At 49.9% G+C, this 18,534-nt stretch overlaps 1 protein-coding gene across 1 annotated transcript in view; it reads left to right on the top strand.

Annotated features, from left to right (window-relative positions):
• Positions 1 to 18,522, top strand: part of TVP23A (trans-golgi network vesicle protein 23 homolog A) — a 37,953-nt gene extending 19,431 nt beyond the window's left edge. The window contains exons 3-6 of the mRNA XM_014587064.2: positions 14,341 to 14,485; positions 15,781 to 15,870; positions 16,099 to 16,227; positions 17,218 to 18,522. Of these exons, the coding sequence (XP_014442550.1) occupies positions 14,341 to 14,485; positions 15,781 to 15,870; positions 16,099 to 16,227; positions 17,218 to 17,358 (505 nt within the window). The 3' untranslated portion in view covers positions 17,359 to 18,522. The remainder of the gene's footprint in view (positions 1 to 14,340; positions 14,486 to 15,780; positions 15,871 to 16,098; positions 16,228 to 17,217) is intronic.
• The last annotated feature ends 12 nt before the right edge of the window (positions 18,523 to 18,534 follow it).

The raw sequence follows: 18,534 nt of genomic DNA, 5'->3' as shown, positions 1-18,534 counted from the left end.
GGTGGGAAGGGAATGGAGGACAATTGTGGACACTGGAGGTGGTGTGAGTGGGGGGTTGTTTTCTGAGGTATGTGGTGTGTGTGGGATGTTGTTTTCCAAGGTGTGTGGTATGGGGGGGTGTTGTTTTCCAAGGTGTATGGTGTGTGTGTATGGGGGGTTGTTTTTCGAGGTGTATGTGGGGGGGTTGTTTTCTGAGGTGTGCGGTGGGTGTGTGGGGGTTGTTTTCTGAGGTGTCTGGGAAGGTGGGGCAGCTGCTCCCTCCTCTGTGGACACATCCACATGCGCTCTGAGAACAGGACACGCTCTTGGGTGAAGAGTTGCTGATGGGAGTGGAGATGGCCGATCTGCAGTTCAGATCCCAGTGTCCTTGCAGCCACTTTCCTCCTGCAGGCCAGGCTCGCCCCTCACATTCAATTGTTCTGCAACAGTTCACAGCCTTTCTTTAATTTTCATGATGTGGACCTTTTCGAAGAATAAAGACCAACTTTTTTTTTCTTACAGGTTTTTGCCTTAGGGCGCACATGCCCACCAGAGAGAGAGACAGTGAGAGAGAAAGTGAGAAATCACTCTTCGGGGGTGGCCATGCCACATTCCCTTCTCCGTTCTCCCCCTGTGATTGTGGGCAAGCATGCACATGTGCAGGTGAGATTTTCAAGCCACCGGGTCCAGGACTCACACTACGGTCGGCCACATGGGAGTCCAGTGACATAACCACTGTGCCATCAGCCAGCCCCAAGACCAGCTGTTTTGAGGAGTGTGCCTTGACTTGGGTCCACCTGGTGATTAGATCCTGGTCAGGATTCCTGGCCGAGGTACTGCAGAAGTGATGCTGTGGCCTGGAAGGACTTTTCTTTTTCTCTCACTTTGTAGTGAGAGATGTCGTAGGGTGCCCCACACATGGCGCGACTCCCCTGGCCCTGACCACCTGCAGGCCCAGCCCTAGATTTTGGTCTTTCATCCCCTTTCCCACTCAAGTAATCCAGGACTCCTTAGAAAGGAACTGATTTCAAGTCTCTAGGCAGACCAGTCAGATTGGGTATGGGACATCCTTTTTCACCAGAAAGTGGGAATAAATGGCTTTTTAAAATGACTCAGGCTGCTCAAAAAGAACAAAGAGACCAGTTGACCAGGATCCCACAGGCCAGATTGTGGCAGGGAGCCCGTATGTGCCAGGTATCTGCACAGGGTCTCACTCAGTTCCCCATCAGGCACCGCTAAGTGGGGGAACGCCTTCGTTTCTAAAATGCCTGCGCTGGGAGGTACCCTGGTTCTGTCGCAGCTCTTGCGGAGGTAGGGTGGGAAATAAACACCATGTTAAATATTTGTGACCATCAGTGGGCATGCTCAGCCCATAGCACAATGCTCTGCCATGCTGGAAACCATATGTAAGATCAGGGTTTGGTTTCTGGGGCACCTCGGGCACATCAGGCACCTGTGTGTGCCCGTGACCCTGGCTGGCTGAAAGGCTGGGGTAGGGGTAATTGTGGCATGAGATCCTGTTGAGGGTGATTATCTTTCTCACTGCATCGCTCTTATGAAACAAACTAAAAATAAACTTTAAAAATGGTCTAAAATAAAGATGGAAGGAAAGACTGGTTATCTCCATTGGGCAGATGAGGAAACCGAAGTTCCTAAGAGCCAGGTAACAGACTCAAGCTAATGTTGGAAGCCCTCAGAGCCTGCCCAGTATCTAGAAGAATCTACAGAGGAAAAAAAAGAGAAAAGAAAAAGCACATAAATAAATTCTTCTTTCTACTTACAGTGCAAAACAAAACACACAGTCCAGTCCAAGCGAGGCTTCCTCACACCTTCTGCCTCTCCTAGGCACCACCCGCATTGGCGCCTTCCTGCCAGCTGACCTCTGCGCCAGGCGGCTGGAAAGTCTGGCCTCTCCGCACGTTTCTCTTCCTCGTTAATCACTGAGTCTCCCATTTAAAAGAGATGAGTGTGAGCATGGCTGCCTCATGGGCTCTTCCCTTCACCCCCAGCTCTCTCTCTCTCTTTTTTTTGAGAGAGGTTTTTGCTATGGGGCACATGCAGTTGCCAAAAAGACAGAGACAGAAAATGAGAAATCACGTCCCAGGGAGGATGGCCACACCGCAATCCCTTCTCCTCCATTCTCCTTTCAGGATCTTGGGCACGCACGCACACGCGCCTGACGTGAGTTTAAGCCACTGGGTCCAGGCTCAAAACGCAGTTGACTACATGGGAGTCCAGCGACATAGCCATTACACCATCTGCTGTTTCCACCCCCAACTGTCTTTAAGACTGGGATGCCTCAGTTTACCTGTTCTGTTGTTTAGAGGAACCTGACTGTCCCTGCCCTTTGGACCTCCCTGATGAAACAGCATGTTATTCAGAGTTAAGGCTTCAGAGCCCATAGTGGTGAGCTATTGCCATGTGACAAATTTCCCAACTTAGCAGCTTCAGACAATGCACATTAAAACATTACTTATCTCTCATTGTTCTAGAAGGGCAGGAATCTGAGCAGCCTAGCTGGTGGCTCTAGTTCAGGGTCTCCAGAGGCTGTAGTCAAGATCAGCCAGGATCCAGGTGGTGGCATAGAAATAATGCAACTGGGGCGCCAGCAGGTGGTGTGGTAGCTGAGGGCACTGGACTCCCATGTGGCCGACTGCGGTTCGAGTCCTGGACCTGGCAGCTTGTTGTCTCACTTTCCCTTTCTCTGTCTCTCTTGTTCTATCACTCACTGGTCAAGTTACAAATAAATAAATAAAATTAAACAAAATAATTATTTAAATAAAAAGAAGAAGTAATGTAACTGGTCCCACATAGGAAGGTTCCCAGTTTGTGTCCTGGGGCCTCTACATGCTGGGCACATGTGCTCATGCCTGTGATTGGGCTGGGGTAGGTGGGGGAATCTTGTTAGGGATGCCCGTCTCTCTCTCCTTCTCTTTGTGTCTGTCTCTCATGGAAGAGATAAATGAGTAAACTTTAAAAAATAAAAAGTCAGGGAACCAGCAGTTAGCGTAATGGCTATGTTGCTGGACTCCCATGTAGTTGACCGCGGTTCACGTCCCGGACCTGGTGGCTTAAAACTCATGCCAGGCACATGTGCGTGCGTGCCCAAGATCCTGAGAGAAGAATGGAGGAGAAGGGATTGCGGCGTGACCATCCCCCCGGGGGGTGATTTCTCGCTTTCTGTCTCTCTGTCTCTGTCTGGTGAGTGCACGCGCCCTATAGCGAAAAACCTCTCCAAAATAAATAAATAAAATAAATAAATAAAAAGTCAGCCAGAGCAGCAGTCATCTGAAGGTGCGACTGGAGAGGGAGAGCTACACCGTGGAGGCGCCCTCACATGGCTGTTGGCAGGAGGCCTCAGTTCCTCGCCACACGGGCCTCTCCATCAGGCTGCTCCCGACGGGGAGAGCTACTCTCTCAGCCCAGAGAGAGCTAAGGAGAGGGGAAGGGTGAGTGAGCAAGACGGACTCCACAGAGTGCTTTAACCTAATCTCAGAAGTACCACACGGCCACTTCTGGTGTGTTCTCACGGCCCCTCTAGGGATCAGCCCTGTCTCACTGGGAAAGCAGCTGCACGCGATAGAGTAGGAGGCCAGGGTCACTGGGGCCGTCTCGGGCTGGCTGCTACAGCCCAACCCACAGAAGGAGTGGAAGGCTCATCGTTCCAGGCCTGGATGTCATGTAGAGACCATTTGCAGGTGAAGACACAGGCCCAGAAAGACAGAATCCTCGTCCAAGGTCACACAGCAAGTGCAGAATGCAATCTGAAAGGCAGTAGACTTGCTTTAGAAAAGAAAAGAAAAAACAAGTTACTCTGTAGAGTTCTAGACATACATCGGATAGAATAATGTGGCCGTGCACCATCACCCTGCTTTGACAATGGTCAGCTCACGGCCAGTCTTCTGCTATTTCTACCCCACCACTTCCTCCCACCAGCTATTTTGAAGCAAACTTCAGGTATCACATCATTTCCAACGTCAATATTTTTATATGTTATCTCTAAAAGACAAGAACTATTTTTTAAAAACAGAACCATGAAAGAATGTTCTCAACTTCCTTCCTTCCTCTCCCCCTCATTTCCTCCCTTCCTTTCTTTTTCTTTCTGGCTAGAGAATGTGTGCACTCCAGGGAGAGAGAGACAGAGAGGGGAAGTGGGAAAGCACCCCCCAGGAGGGTGTCTCTCTCTCTCTTCTCTGGCAAGTGTATGTGTCCTATAGCAAAACAAAACAAAAACAAGCTCAGTATCACAAAATATCCAGCCATGATCAAGGATCCTTGATTGTCTCATGATTGTCTCATAACTTTTTTCTTTCTTCCTTTTTTTTTTTTTTACAGCTTATTTGTTTGAACTGCAGTTGAAATAATGCCCGCACGCTGGCTGCAGTGGCTCCCTTTCATCGGAGGTTCCCTGGCCCTCTTGTCTGTCTTGAGCTTTGATGTCTAGTTGATGTGCTGAGTGCACCTGCGTAGAGTCCAGTATTTCCCTCTGCCCCTGTGTTTCTTGTAAGTGCGTAGTCGGGGCTTGAGGCTTCATGTGGCTTGGGCGTGACATCCTGGCACACCAGCTTACAGAAGAGAGCTTTGTCCTCCGTTTTGTTTTCCCATTCGTCTGCTGGTGGGCATTGCGGGTGCTTCCACGTTGGGCAGTTGTGAAGAATGCCGCTGTGGGCGTCTGTTACAGGTGTTTGGGCCCCATTTCCTTGAAAACATTGGAGCTTTAGCTAAAGGATCCGGTCCACACTGCAGCTGTGTCTGAGTGGATGAACGGCTGTAGCGGGTGGCGCTGGTACCGTCCATCAGCCTGGACACTGGCTTTTCTGCAGCCCCGGGGGTGAGAGGTGAGGACTGCCGCTAAGGACCAGAACCACCCGGGCCCCACCGACTGTCCTTGTCAGGCTCACTCCTCTATTCCGATGTGGAGCACACAGCCTCTGCAGTAGGGATGTCTCTTTAAAAAAAAAGAAAGAACAGAAACGAGAGGGAAAAACTGTGGTGACCAGAGGGAAGTCTGTTCTTTGATTCACTTCCACGCACAAACCTCCGATGTGTTGACCCTTGAATGGAAACTGAGTGCCGAGCTGTCACTCAGCCCTCGCCCGGCTGGACACCTGCCTTCCCAGGCCCCCGTGCCCCCACAACCATGACCTGCTGTCTTTGGAGGCCAGAAGCCAGAATTGGAAAGACAATGGGATGGTTGTGCCTGGATTGTTCTAGATAAGAGAAATCAGATCTAGCCGAGATGGTTCATCCCTGGGGTTCTCCCAGGCCCCTTGGGGTTCTAAAGGCAGACAGGGCTCTTGGCCTCTCTCAGGCTTGGGTCCCTTACAAGGTCCCTTTCTCCTTTGTCCCAGGGACTGGATTTATTTTGAAAATGAACTAGAGGAGGGCTCTGAAGCCCTCGTAATCATAGAACCCCCTGGGGTCTTGTTAAGATGGATCCTGGCCAGGAGGGACGGGGTGAGTGGGGCTGAAGATCTTGCGCTTGTTTTTCACATTTCCCGCTCTGCAGTTTTGCTATAGGGCGTATGCACTTGCCGAGAGAGAGAGAGAGAGAGAGAGAGAGACCATCCCCCGGGGGTGGATGGCCATGTCACAACCCCTTCTCCTCCACGCTCCTCTCCAGGTTTTGGACGCACATGCACACACATCCAGCATGATTTTCAAGCCAGCTGGCACCGTGACTCTGTTTTTAAATTCCAGCAGGCATGTTCACACACCAGAGAGGGAGAGAGAGGCAAAGCGTCCCCACCAGGGCCTGGTCACGTGCAATCCTTTTTCCTTCATTTCTCCATCCATCTGGATCCCAGCACGTGTGGACCTGTGTGTGTGTCACTAGGCGGGATTTGAACCGTCTGCACATCCTGTGCTTCTGACAAGCTCCCAGGGGCTGGCGGAGGAGACAGTGGGTGGAGAAGTGACTGAGGACAGACATCCTCATTTACTCCTTAGACGTCATCGTCTTAGCTACCACCCCCTGGCCCTGGGAGGTCCCCTTCCTCCCAAAATCTTTGCGGTGACTCGCCACTGCCAACAGATAAGCCACCTGAGTACGTGGGTGTCAGGGCCAAAGAAATAAAAAGCAACACCCTGCTCATTTTTAACAATGGGGAAACACATCTGTTTAACAAAGGACGTCCCGAGAGAGCAGGGTTTGTCTTCCTTCCGGTCTTAAAAGTCTTGCCGATTACTGGTGAAACCTAAGTAGAGACGTTGGCCACAAACACCTGAGGACCCCTCTGATCCGGCATAGTAAGTATTTTATCTCCAGAAGCCTTCGACGTCTTGGGGACGCGGTCCTCTCCCACTTCACGAATGAGTAACCGGAGGCTCGTGGTGGGTTAGTACCTTGTCCAAGGCCGTGCACCCAGCAGGATGGAGCAGGAACCAGGGGCTGGCCTCTCACTGTACCAGGTGGGGAGGGCTGGGCATCTGTAATCCCTGGAGGGGTGGCCTCCCATTTTTTACATGCTGGTCCATGTACATGTACACACATGCACGTGCCACACATGAAAGAGAGAGAGGGAAGCACCCTTACATCACACCACAAACCCCTTCCCTGTCCTCCAACTCCTCAGGATCCTGGGACCCATACAGGCACCAGGCTTGCTTTCAGGGCAGCCCGGGGCCTAAACCCATGGTCAGGGAGATGGCTTCCAGCCCTGCAGGGCACTGGCTTTACCCCTGCCCCCAAGTAGCAGCTGGGCCTTTTTTATTTTTTTGAACTAACTTCCTTCCATAAGCAAGAGATACACACACACACACACACACACACACACACATACACACACACACACACAACACACACAGTCCCCCAACCGGGTCTTGACATCATGATGGACCCCTAGCCTCAGGCAGCCCCGGGTCATGGCACCTGTATTCCTGGTGTGTAGGGACATCCTCAGATGTGAATACAGAACCTTCCCGTGTGGGTCAGCCTCACAGAGCTGGCCCTAGTGGTGGTCTTTTTTTTTTCTTTCAGAAGAGCTGGTAAGCTCAGAAGAAAGGACCCCCTTTCTGGAATCTTCCTCATGCATCCTGCTGTAATGGCCAATTACTCAACCGGGGATTTTTAGGTCTGAATTTTTTTCTTTTTTGTTTTAACCACAGGTGGGCCATACACATACCGATTGGGCTTGGTCTACTCTGAAAGGCATCTTGCCTCATTGTGAAGTTGAAGCTGCTTCTTGAGGGTCTGTTCTACTTTTTAATTGAAATTTACACAGAAGTATGGAGAACAGTGACCTGGTATTCCCATTGCCCGCTCTGTCTACCAGCAGCCCTTGGCCAACCCGTTTTCACTCTGCTGAGCCACCACCCACCCCTGGATTATACCAAAGCAAATTCTAGAATCACCTCAGAAAACTTTTTTTTTTAAAGGTTTTTGATCTAGAGTGTGTGTGCTCAGCAGAGAGAGACAGAGAGACAGTGCCAGGGAAAGTGAGAAATCGTCCCCCACACCTCAGGGCCTTCTCCAACATTCTCCTCCTGGGATTTTGGGCACGCACATACTTATGCCCAGCACGATTTACGAGCCACCAGGGACTCGACTGTGGTCAGCCACATGAAAGTCCAGTGCCTCCATCCCCACACCACCTGCTGGCCCCTCAGATGCTATTTTAATTTAAAGTAAACCAAGAAGGAAAGATCATGCCTTCTTTTAGATTTTTACCACATTGACGAGCAAAACGCTTAGCAGAGTGAAAAGATGACAGGAAATTTAAAGTATGTTTTCATGTCAGAGTGCGTGCGCACGTGAGAGAGAGGGAAAGCGCCCCCAGTGGGCCTGGTCACTGCTGCGCCCTCTCCTCCAGTGTGCCATTCCGCAGGACTCGGCGTGCGCTTGCATGCCTGGTTTGTGTTTTAAGCCACTGGGACTGGGACTCCAATGCGGGTCCGACAATGTGGAATCTGATTCGTCTGCGTGGCACTAACCACTGAACTACAGGACCGGCCCTTAAAGTACAACGTTTGATAAGGAACTCGAATTGGAGATGCTCTTAAGAAAACAGAGTGTGGGGGTGAATTCCACTCCACAGTTCGAATTCGGCTTTAGTGGCCTTAAAAACAGGCGAGGCACGTGTGTGTGCGTGCCCAAGGTTCTGATGCAATCAATGGAGGAAAAGGGACTTCAGTGTGACCAGATCCCGTCACTGGGGGGCTTTCTGTCTCCCTCTCGTGCATCTAGCCTTCTGGCACTGAGAAACTAAACAAAACAAAAGCTTGGAGTGTGACTTCCCAGTAATTGAAATGGTAAAGGGCAGCTTTTAGAGGCACTGTTAGGTCACTGTGGAATTTAGGGTGAATCCACCGTGCTCCTGTAAATCAACCTGCTGTAGTCGTCTGTGGAAAGGAGAAATGTGAGCCTCTGGGAGTTGCCCCCACCCCCCATCTGTCCTGTGTACTCTGTCTGGAAGCCCAGCCTGTGTCCATTCGCCTTTCTACTCTTGGACTCTGTCTTTTAGAACATGTTTAAGTTTACAAAAAAAAAAAATTGAGCAGAAAGTACAGGAGCTCCCATAAACTCTTCCCTAACCCACAATTTCCCCTATTTTTATTTTTTGAACATTTGTTCATGGGCCAGCCCTGTGATCTGGTGATTAAGGGAGCCAAACCCCTCATGGCTGACTGCGGTTCAAATCCCCACCCCAATGGCTTGAAAAACATGCCAGGTGTGTGTGTTTGTGTGCAAAATGCCGACAGGGTGGAGAAGTGGAACAGGGCTTATGGTTTGATCATATCCCACTGGGAGTGACTTCTTCCCCTTCTTTCTCTCTGTCCCTCTGGTAAATGAATGCAGCCTCTGTCCATTAAAAAAGTTTATTCGTTAATTTTATTCATTGATTTCCTCCATGGGGGGGGCGGGAGAGAGAGAGGGAAGCACCCCAATAGGGTCCCCATGCTGGGCTCTGCCCAGTTCACCTGGCCTAGATCACCAGCAGGCCTGTGTACAGGGCAAGTCCGGGGAGGTCCTGGGACATGAACTTGAGAACTTTCCCACCTGGGTCCAGTCGTGTCCCTGCTGCACCACCATCACACACACACACACACACACACACACACCAACATCTTGCATTGGTGTGGTGCTTTTGCTACAGCTGACATAGTTCAAGCTCCCAGTATGCGGCCTGTCAGCCTGGCTCTGCCTCCGCAGTATGCATTTAAGGTGCCCCCTTGTCTTCTTCTGGCTTGGCAGCCCCTTCCTTGGGGCACTGGTGAGCACGCATCGTCGAGATGTAACCCAGTTTACCAGTCACCCAGTGGAGGACGTCTTAGCTGCTTCCGTGTGCTGGGCTTTACGAACAGAGCTGCTGAGAACCTTCGTGAATTGCTTTTGGTGTGGATGTGGGTTTTCACCTCACTTGGATCCATGTGAGGAGTGTGCTGGCTTGGTTGTATCACTTGCGGAATTTTTAGTGTCTTGCAAAGATTATTCTTCGATCAGTGACTTCAATCAGGGATTCATTTTTTTTTTAAATTGATGTGTAGTACACAGAAAGTGTGCTCGCTGTGAGTTCAGGGTTCGATGACTGTTTATACTCACGCATGTGCGAGATCAAGGAGCAGAGCATCCCGGTCCCCAGCAGGCTCCTTCGAGCTCCCTCCTAATTACGACCCCTGCGCTCACCTGCACGGATGGAAGCTTTTTTTCCCCCCTCACTAAAGAATTATTTTTTTTTCCTTTAAAGAATTATTATTTAATTTGCTACAGGGCATGTGTGCTCACCAGAGAGAGATGGGTGGGGCGGGGGACTAGAAAGCAAGCTGCCAGGTCCAAGACTTGAACTGCAGTCAGCCATGTGGGAGTCCAACACCCTAACCACCATGCCACCTGCTGGCCTAGGCAGCTTTTGAAAGCAGACTTTCTTTGGTGGGGATGGGGGTGGGTAGAGGCAGTTTGTGTCACGCTTGCTGGTCTGGAGCAGAGATCAGCCCACTTCTGGTGTTGACAGTGTGTAGACCAGCGAAGGAGCGGGGGTAGCTGTGTGCTAGTAAAACGTCATTCACAAAAGCAGGCAGTGGCCGGATTTGGCCCCTGGCCGTGGTTTGCTGAACCCATGCAGAGCTGTGCTTATGTGTACGATTTCTGCTGGTGCCCCACCAGCATCTGAGGTCCTCGCATCTTGTGCACAACTGCAGACCTCAGGTGACTCTCGGGTCCCTTCAGGTTGAGAACGCGATGCACTTCCTGTGAGGGAGAAAAACAGGAGGTGTCCTGGGGCCAAGGATGCTGGCGTGGATTTACTCCTACAGACACAGGGGACTTGGACAAAAGGCCACCAGGATTCTCCCCACCTCGGTGGCATGTTGGGTGATTTCGTTTTCCCCTTTCAACATCAGCATCATTTTTCCTCCTCAGCAGGTGTCCGTGTGTGTGTGTGTCCGTGTGTGTGTGTGTGTGTGTGTGTGTGAGTACCGAGTGGGAAACACCACCCGTTACATTGAGCATGAAGGTTTGTCTGGTCAGGAGTCTTGGGGATCTCCGCAGAGATGAAAAACAGACCCCTCAGGAGAGAGAAAGAAAGTTGTGGTCAGAGGGGAAGTTTTACAGTTTGACTCTGCGGTGGTGGGACCGTTCCGAGGGATGCCCAGGGCTGAAGTGGTGACGGCCTCTCACAGTCATGAGCACGGCGTGTTGTGGGCGTCGAGCACACGCCACCCTCTGCATCTTTTCAGTATTTAGGCAGTGGCTACCTTCGGGCTTCTCATTTGACAGAAGAGGAGACTGAGGCACTGGCTTCTGTAGCTTAGGGAAGGCCACGGAGCTACTCAGAGGTTGGAGCCAGGACTGGGATGCCGGTAGCCTAGCACCCAGGCCGTGCAGCTCGGAACTGCTGTGCAGTTTACAAGGGGCAACCTCCTGGGTGCGTGCCTGGGAGGGTGGAGTTGAAACAAGGGGCGTTGGGAAGTGGAGGAGAACGCCCCACACTGTGGAGGTGCCAGGAGGAGGGAGGACCCCACGGCAGGGAAGTGTGGATGGGGCATAAGCCCTGGTCCTGGAAACTAGGAAATTGTCTGAGCCCACGTTAGTATAGCTGGGGGCTCAATCTGGAGGCTCAGGCTGGCAGCTCCAGTGCTGGACCCAGTGAGGGGCTGCTGCGAGCCCCTGCTCAGAGCCGGATTAAAGCAGTGGGTTCAGCACAGAACCGTCCTACTCCACCTGCTGGGGCTTTGCTGGAGCATGACTCCTTCCCTCATGAGTTAAGGAAATAGGCACTTAATTAGGACTCAGCTAAGTGGAACCCTCAAATAATTGGACTTTTTTCTGTAGTTTATTTCTAGAGAACCACGGCTAAAAAGAAAAAAGAAGTGGGCAGGTGGGGATTTATTTGAACACATGAACGATCAGGATTTACCCTGGACCAGTGCACACGTGGGTCACTGTCTGGCATCTTTGAAGATGTATGCTTTTTTACATCTATATTGTTCTGTGGAGGATGGATATGTCCCCCTGATCTGAACTGACTCAGTCACAAGGTTCAACATGACAGATGTGTTTGCCAAGAATCTTAAATGCCAGGTGCTGCTGATGATATAAAAATATCTTAAACATCTCTCTGACCTTGAAGAGCTTTAAACCATGGGGAAGGGATTGATTTATCATCAGGGACAGGGGGCAAAACTGTATGAGTACTACTGAAAAATTCTCAGTTTGAGGCAGAAGGGGTAGAAGAGACTCCAAAAATCTTATTTTCTATAACATTCCAGAAAGATTTAAAAGTTCTTCATTGACATGTCTAATTTTTATACTTAAATTTAAAAAAAATTCATTTGTTTTTAATTTGCTAGAGGGTGGATGTTGAAGACAGAGACAGCGAAAGAAAGTGAGATATTACTCCTCACGGAGGATGGCCACACTACAGTCCCTTCTCCTCCATTCTCCTCTTGGGATCTTAGGCATACACGCACATGCGCCCTGCGTGTTTTCCAAGCTGCCAGGTCTGGGACTTGAACCACACAGGTGGCCATGTGGGATCCAGCTGCCTAAACCACCAGCCACTAGCTAGCCTTAATTTTATATTTTGTTATTTTGTTATTTATTTTTTAGAGAGATTTTTGCTATAGGGCACATGTGCTTGCCAGAGTGACAGAAATCAGCCTCCAGGGGAGATGGCCACACTGCAGTCCCTTCTCCATTCTCCTCTTGGGCTCTTAGGCATGCATGCACATGCACCCAGCGCGAGTTTTAAGTCACTGGGTCCAGGACTTGAACCACAGTTGACTACATGTGAGTCCAGCAATGTAACTGCTATACCCTCTGCTAGTCCAAGTATTTTGTTATTTTTAACTGACACAATCATTGTATGAGTACAGGAGGTAACAATCAAATCAGGGTAAATAGATTTATCACCCTGAACATTTATCACTATTGTTTGTTGAAAACATTTGAAGTCCCCTCTTCTAGCTAACTTGACGTATACAGTAACTTGTTCACTGTAGTCACCCTCCTGTGCTACAGAACACTAGAACTCACTCCTCCTCATTATAATTATTCATGATAGAGCGTGTGCACGTGCGTGTAAGAAAGTCATGAAGACCCACCACAGTGTCTGGTCACACCTCAATCCCCTTCCTCCAATCCCCTACTCTTATTCGATCTTGGGTACTTTTGTGCATGCCAAATGTGACCAGGCTGGGGATTCGAACCGTGGTCACCATGTGGGATGTAGCTTTTGAGCAGCACATTACTGCTGTGCCCCGAGTCAGCTCTCCCCAGAACTCCCCCCGCCCTCTTGGCCTGCAGTATTCACTGTTCTGCTTTCTACTTCTGTGGGGTCGTGTGTCAACTACATGGGAGTTCCAGTGACATAGCCATTACGCCAACTGCTGGTCCCCTTCTCAAAAATATTTAAAACCAGGGAACCAGCAGTTAGCGTAATGGCTATGTCGCTGGACTCCCACGTAGTCGACCGCGGTTCGCGTCTCGGACCCGGTGGCTTAAATCTCACGCCGGGCATGTGTGCGTGCGTGCCCAAGATCCCGGGAGGAGAATGGAGGAGAAGGGATTGCGGCATGACCATCCCCCCGGGGGGTGATTTCTCGCTTTCTGTCTCTATGTCTCTGTCTGTCTGGCGAGCGCACGCGTCCTATAGTGAAAAAAAAACCTCTCAAAAAAAAAAAAATATTTAAAACCATACTGTTTCTGGGAACCAGCAGTTAGCGTAATGAAAACCATACTGTTTCTGTTATAGAGTCACAAACAAAATTATAATAAATTATTTTGAACATTATCTTTAAAATTCAGTATTTTGAAAATTTGAAAGTTGTTTATTAACTGTCAAGAACTATGAAGTATGAGCAAAATTTTTTGATATGTAAAGTAAATGTTTGTGGAAAAATGTAAAAAGAAATAAATGGAAAAAAATTAATAATAACAAATGGAATTAAATAATTTTTTTTAAAAAAGAGCTGGGATACCGCGGAAAGCCACAAGTGTTTTTTACCTGGCCCGTGTCGCCCATTGCCATTGTCTGTATGACGTCATAAGCGTTTGTTATCCACTCTGGACAATTTGGTGGCCCTTTTCAACAATTTATCCTTTGTTCTTTAAAACTCACAAGAAAAGTGGGACCAGCAATTGGCATAATGACTTTGTTGCTGGACTCCCATGTAGTCAACCGCAGTTTGAGTCCCAGACCCGGTGGCTTAAACTCATGTTGGGCATGTGTGCGTGCGTGCCCAAGATCCTGAGAGAATGGAGAAGGGATTGCGGCGTGGCCATCTCCCCCTGGGGGTGATTTCTCGCTTTCTGTCTCAGTCTCTCTCTTTCTGGCGAGCGCACGCGCCCTATAGCAAAAACCTCTCCAAAAACACCTCACAAGAAAAGCAATCCATGTGGACGCTGCTCTTGGCTTGCTCTACTCTCCAGCCAGGCGGTGTCTCAAGGCTCCATGTTTGAGACCTGTCCTCCCGGCTTACATGCCAGCACGCAAGTTCCACTCCTTAGTCAGCAGCGCTGGTGGGTCAGCCCTGCGGCGAGTGTGTCTCCAGGAACACGTGTTCCCTGCCCCGTGGGCTGCATGTGTGCTGGGTGCTCAGGGACTGGCCTTTACCTTTAGGGAACTGGGCATTGTCACTGCTGGGTGGGAAGGTAGTCGTTGCTGTCACGTTTCACTTCAAAGGTGACTGTGCTTGAAGCGAGTGATATCTGGAGTCAAGTGAGGGAAAGTACTGGATTCTACGAGGGAGTGCTCATGTAATGACCGCTGTTTCGGGACTGCTGACTCGGTGTTGTGCGTTTGGGCCTGTGGTGCACAGGGGACCCTCCCGTGGAGCCATGCTGACGCCTGGAGTGGTGGAGTGAGGGCAGGGACTACCCTCCTGAGGACTCGGGAGTGAGTCGCCTTCCGGGTTCTTTCCTAGGCACCCTCTGGCCACCTTCTTCCACCTGTTTTTCCGGGTGAGTGCCATCGTCACCTATGTGTGCTGTGACTGGTTCAGCCGGAGCTTCGTGGGCTGCTTTGTCACTGTGCTGCTTCTTCTGTCCTTCGATTTCTGGTCTGTGAAGGTAAGGCCTCTCTTTTCTGTGATGTCACCAGCCCAGAAATAAGTGAGCTTTGTTCCCAGATGGTGACGTTCCCAAGACACGTGGGACTGAGAGGTATTTACGTTTAAATTGCTGATACATATTTAAGAATGCTGAGCTGTGCCACTTAAAATTGGGGGGAGGGGCCAGCAGGTGGCATAGTGGTTACAGTGCTGGACTCCGACATGGTTGACCGTGGTTCAAGTCCCAGACCCAGCAGCTTAAAAATCACATTGGGTGTGTGCGCATGCCCAAAATCCTGAGAAGAGACTGGAGAAAGGATTGCAGCATAGCCATTCCACCTGGGCAGAAGTGCGGGGGAAGACATTTGTCACTTTCCCTTTCTCCGTCTCTCTGGCAAGTGTATGCACCCTATGGCAAAAACCTTAAAAAAAATTAAAGGGGAAAAAATGCATTCTTTAGTGTTTCCTAAATAGCTTCTGGGTATTGACTGTCACGGCTGCACATCTGTCCTATCCAAAGGGGGTAGCCCCCTTGGCTTTGGACTTTTTGTAATGTTTTGTGTGTAACATAACAGCATTTTAAATACATAAAATGTGCAGATATAAACGTTTGTCCAAAATAGTCTGTCTCTCTTTCTTTTGGTAATTCGCCAGGAAGCATGTGCATCTGCTGGTGAGACAGAGGAAGAGAGAGAAGAAAAGTGAGAAAGTCCCTCTAAGGGGGTGAGCCATGCCACAATCCCTTCTCCTCTGCCTCTCCTCTCAGGATTTTGGCCACACACACACACGGCATGTTTTTCAAGTGGCCAGGTCTGGGACTTGAACTGCACAGTTAGCCATGTAGGATCCAGCTGACCCAATCACCATGCCACTGGCTGGCCCAGATCGGTCAGTTTTTAAAGAAAGCTTAAGTAAAAACAAGAAGCCTTGAGTTACCAGCAGCACCGACACAAACACTCCATGATGTGACGCTGGATCCACATGGGAAGGTCCTGGGTTCACGTCCCTGGGCCTCCCTGTGCCACCGTGCCTGAGTATGCACATGATCCTAGCCGGCTGAGAGTGGATCATGGCCTGAGGACCCTGCTGGGGCTCCTACCTCACTGCACCCCTGCATCTATCACAAAAGAATAACTAAATACTTTTTTTAAAAAAAGAAAAACAGTGCTTCAAAACTGCTTTTGAGAACCTGCCCAATGCCCCACCTTTCTTCCTGCTCCCAGTAAGGCTGACAGGAATTGGTGGCTTTGCCCATCAGTACACGGTGATGACTGTCTCCGGAGTGCTTATGGCCCGTGTGTCCATGTTCCTTAGAACGTGACCGGGAGACTCATGGTGGGCCTTCGATGGTGGAACCAGATAGACGAAGATGGGAAGAGTCACTGGATTTTCGAAGCCAGAAAGGTATTTTCCATGATGAGCCAGGCAGATTACAGGTGGGGAAAAGCCTGCGGGAAGGTGACGGAGCCGTTGGTGTGTGCTTGCCTGATGCCTGCCCTACGCCACCCCATGGCTGCTAGGGCTCTGCCGAAACACGCATGGAGGAGAGCAGGCATGACCTAGATGAAGATGGTAGTGCTTTGTGCAACTGCTTTCACTTACTTTGAAAATGGAATCACTCTCTGGTTACAGATCTCTCCCAATAATATGGCTGCCACGGAGGCGGAAGCGCGCATCTTCTGGCTCGGCCTCATCATTTGCCCCCTGATTTGGATTGTGTTCTTCTTCAGCACCTTGTTCTCCCTGAAGCTGAAGTGGCTGGTAAGGCCATGCCGGGACCTCACTTGCTGCTGTTCGGGCACCTCGACAAAACCAACAGTCGTAGCAATGGGGTCCTGTTATATATTACTGACTCATTAATCAAGCGTAGCTTTACCAGCATAATTCACATTCTGTATGTCACCCACTGAAAGCCTACAGTTCAGTGGCTTCCAGTGCAGAATTGTACAGCCATCACAATCAATTTTAGGGTCTCTTTATCACTTTGGGAAGAAACCTTATACTCATTACCGTCTTATGTCCCTGTGCCTCCTGCCCCTGAACCCACTCTTCTGTTTTCTGGTTCCCTGAATTTGCCTACTCTGGACATTTCATATAAATGGAATCATGTCATGTTGTCTTGTGTGACTGGCTTCTTTCACTGAGCATGTTATCAGGGTTCTCCACACTGGAAATGTATCAGTGCTTTCCTTTTCATGGCTGAGTAATATTCTGTTGTATGGATATACCATAGTTTATCCATTCATCAGTTGATGGGCATTTGGTTGTGGCCAACAGCCTTTCAGTTCTATTAACAATCCGGTAAGAAAGTTTTGGGTTTTTTTTAAGTAGTTGACATCGTATCTTGGATCGGAGCCCTTAAGTATGAATAAACTAGCCTCAGAGGTCTGAAGCTTTTTTGAAGGTTACAACATGATCTAGTCCATCCAGTAAGAAAACACAATATCCATACACAGTATGAGCAATACTGTGAGTAAAAGTGCAGGCTCTGGAGTTTGGATCCTGGCTCGACCACACACCAGCTCTGTGACCTTGGGCAGTTTAAACTTGTCTGTGCTCTGATTTCCTCCCTGTAAAACGGGATATTGGTACCAACCTCTTGGGTGGCTGACGACTAAGAAGTGTCCCCTGCGTTTGTAAGTGCTCAGTCGGGGCTGTAATGGCTGGCCGTGGGTCAGAGCCTCCTCTGTGTGGTTTGCGAGCAGCTCTTCAAGAAGTGCTCTGACCAAGTGCCCTTTGCTCTGAGTGCAGGCGCTCGTGATCGCTGGGATTTCTCTCCAAGCTGCAAACCTCTACGGCTACATCCTCTGTAAGATGGGAGGTGAGAGCGACATCAGCAGCGTCACAGCCAGTCTTCTGTCCCGGACGGTGTTCCAGACGGTGAACTGCTGAGGTCTGCCTCCTGGCCCAACACCCTCACCCAGATGCTCAAAGAACAGCCCTGTTGGCAACTGCAGTTTTAATATGATCCACATCAGCCAGGGGCCATTGTTTTTTTTGTTTTTATTACAGGAAATGTATATATGGTAGGCCACATAACCATTCTAAAGTGTACCACTCAGTGACACTGAGCACTTTCACATCAATCGGCAGTCACCACCACCGACCACTGGCACAGCTTTTCCATCTTCTCAAACGGAAACCGTCCCATTAAATGCTAACTGCGTTTCCCGCCCCAGCCCCTGGCAGCCACACTCCGCTTTCTGTCTCTGTGACTCTGACTCCTCTGTGGATCTCCTCCAAGAGCAGCCACACAGATTTGTCCTTTTGTGACTACCATTGTTAGTTTCAAGGGGTTATTAAAAAAACTATAGAATTACAGAAAGAATCAGTTTTGTTTTTGTTCCCACTTAGCAGATAATTCCAGAAGTGAGAGCGAGATGAGCCTTTTAAATTCCGCTGGCCTCATCCTGAAATGCTCTGAGCCACCTTAAACTCGAGCAGCACTCTTCATGCCAAGCCACCAAGCAGCCAGGTGTGCACATTTTCCAAACTCTGGCACTTGCTCTGGCCTGGACTCACTCGCTATGAGGACAGAGCCACAGCTGGCTCCCCGCCTTGCAGGCCTGCCCAGGTGACCTCCTGAAGCCTGGCCTTGCGGGCCTGGAGACTCACCAGTGTGAGGTGAGGAAGGGATCATGACGTATGTCTGAGGCTAAGAGGCCTAGGAGCTTGTGGGAAGCCCAGATCCTGGATCCCCAAGTCTGTGGTCTGGATGGGCTTCCCCAGTTCTAGCCAGCCAGAAGCAAGGCTGTGGCCTGGGCCTGCCCCAGGGCCCTGTGGCCTCCTTATCATTGAACACATGTAAGTGCACGTATGACCCTACATGCAGGCAGGAAGAGGGCAGGGGGCTGAGAGAATGGGAGGGAAAGAACAAGGGATTTGCCCACCCTTCTATCTTCAGGCCCCAGACTGGGAGGGGAAACAGGAATTTACTCTTCCCTCAGCCGGTCTCAGTTCCTGTGTGTCTCAGAGAGCACCTGATGGCAATGGGGCTGGTTTGAGAATAGACATCTGTCCTTTTTTTTTTTTTTTTTTTTTTTAGAGGTTTTTCTTTTAGGGGCGGTT

Source organism: Tupaia chinensis, unplaced genomic scaffold, assembly GCF_000334495.1.
Source record: "Tupaia chinensis unplaced genomic scaffold, TupChi_1.0 Scaffold000182_1, whole genome shotgun sequence".
NCBI lineage: Eukaryota > Metazoa > Chordata > Mammalia > Scandentia > Tupaiidae > Tupaia > Tupaia belangeri.
Note: the sequence above shows the minus strand (reverse complement) of the source record. Positions and strands in the feature narration are given on the sequence as shown.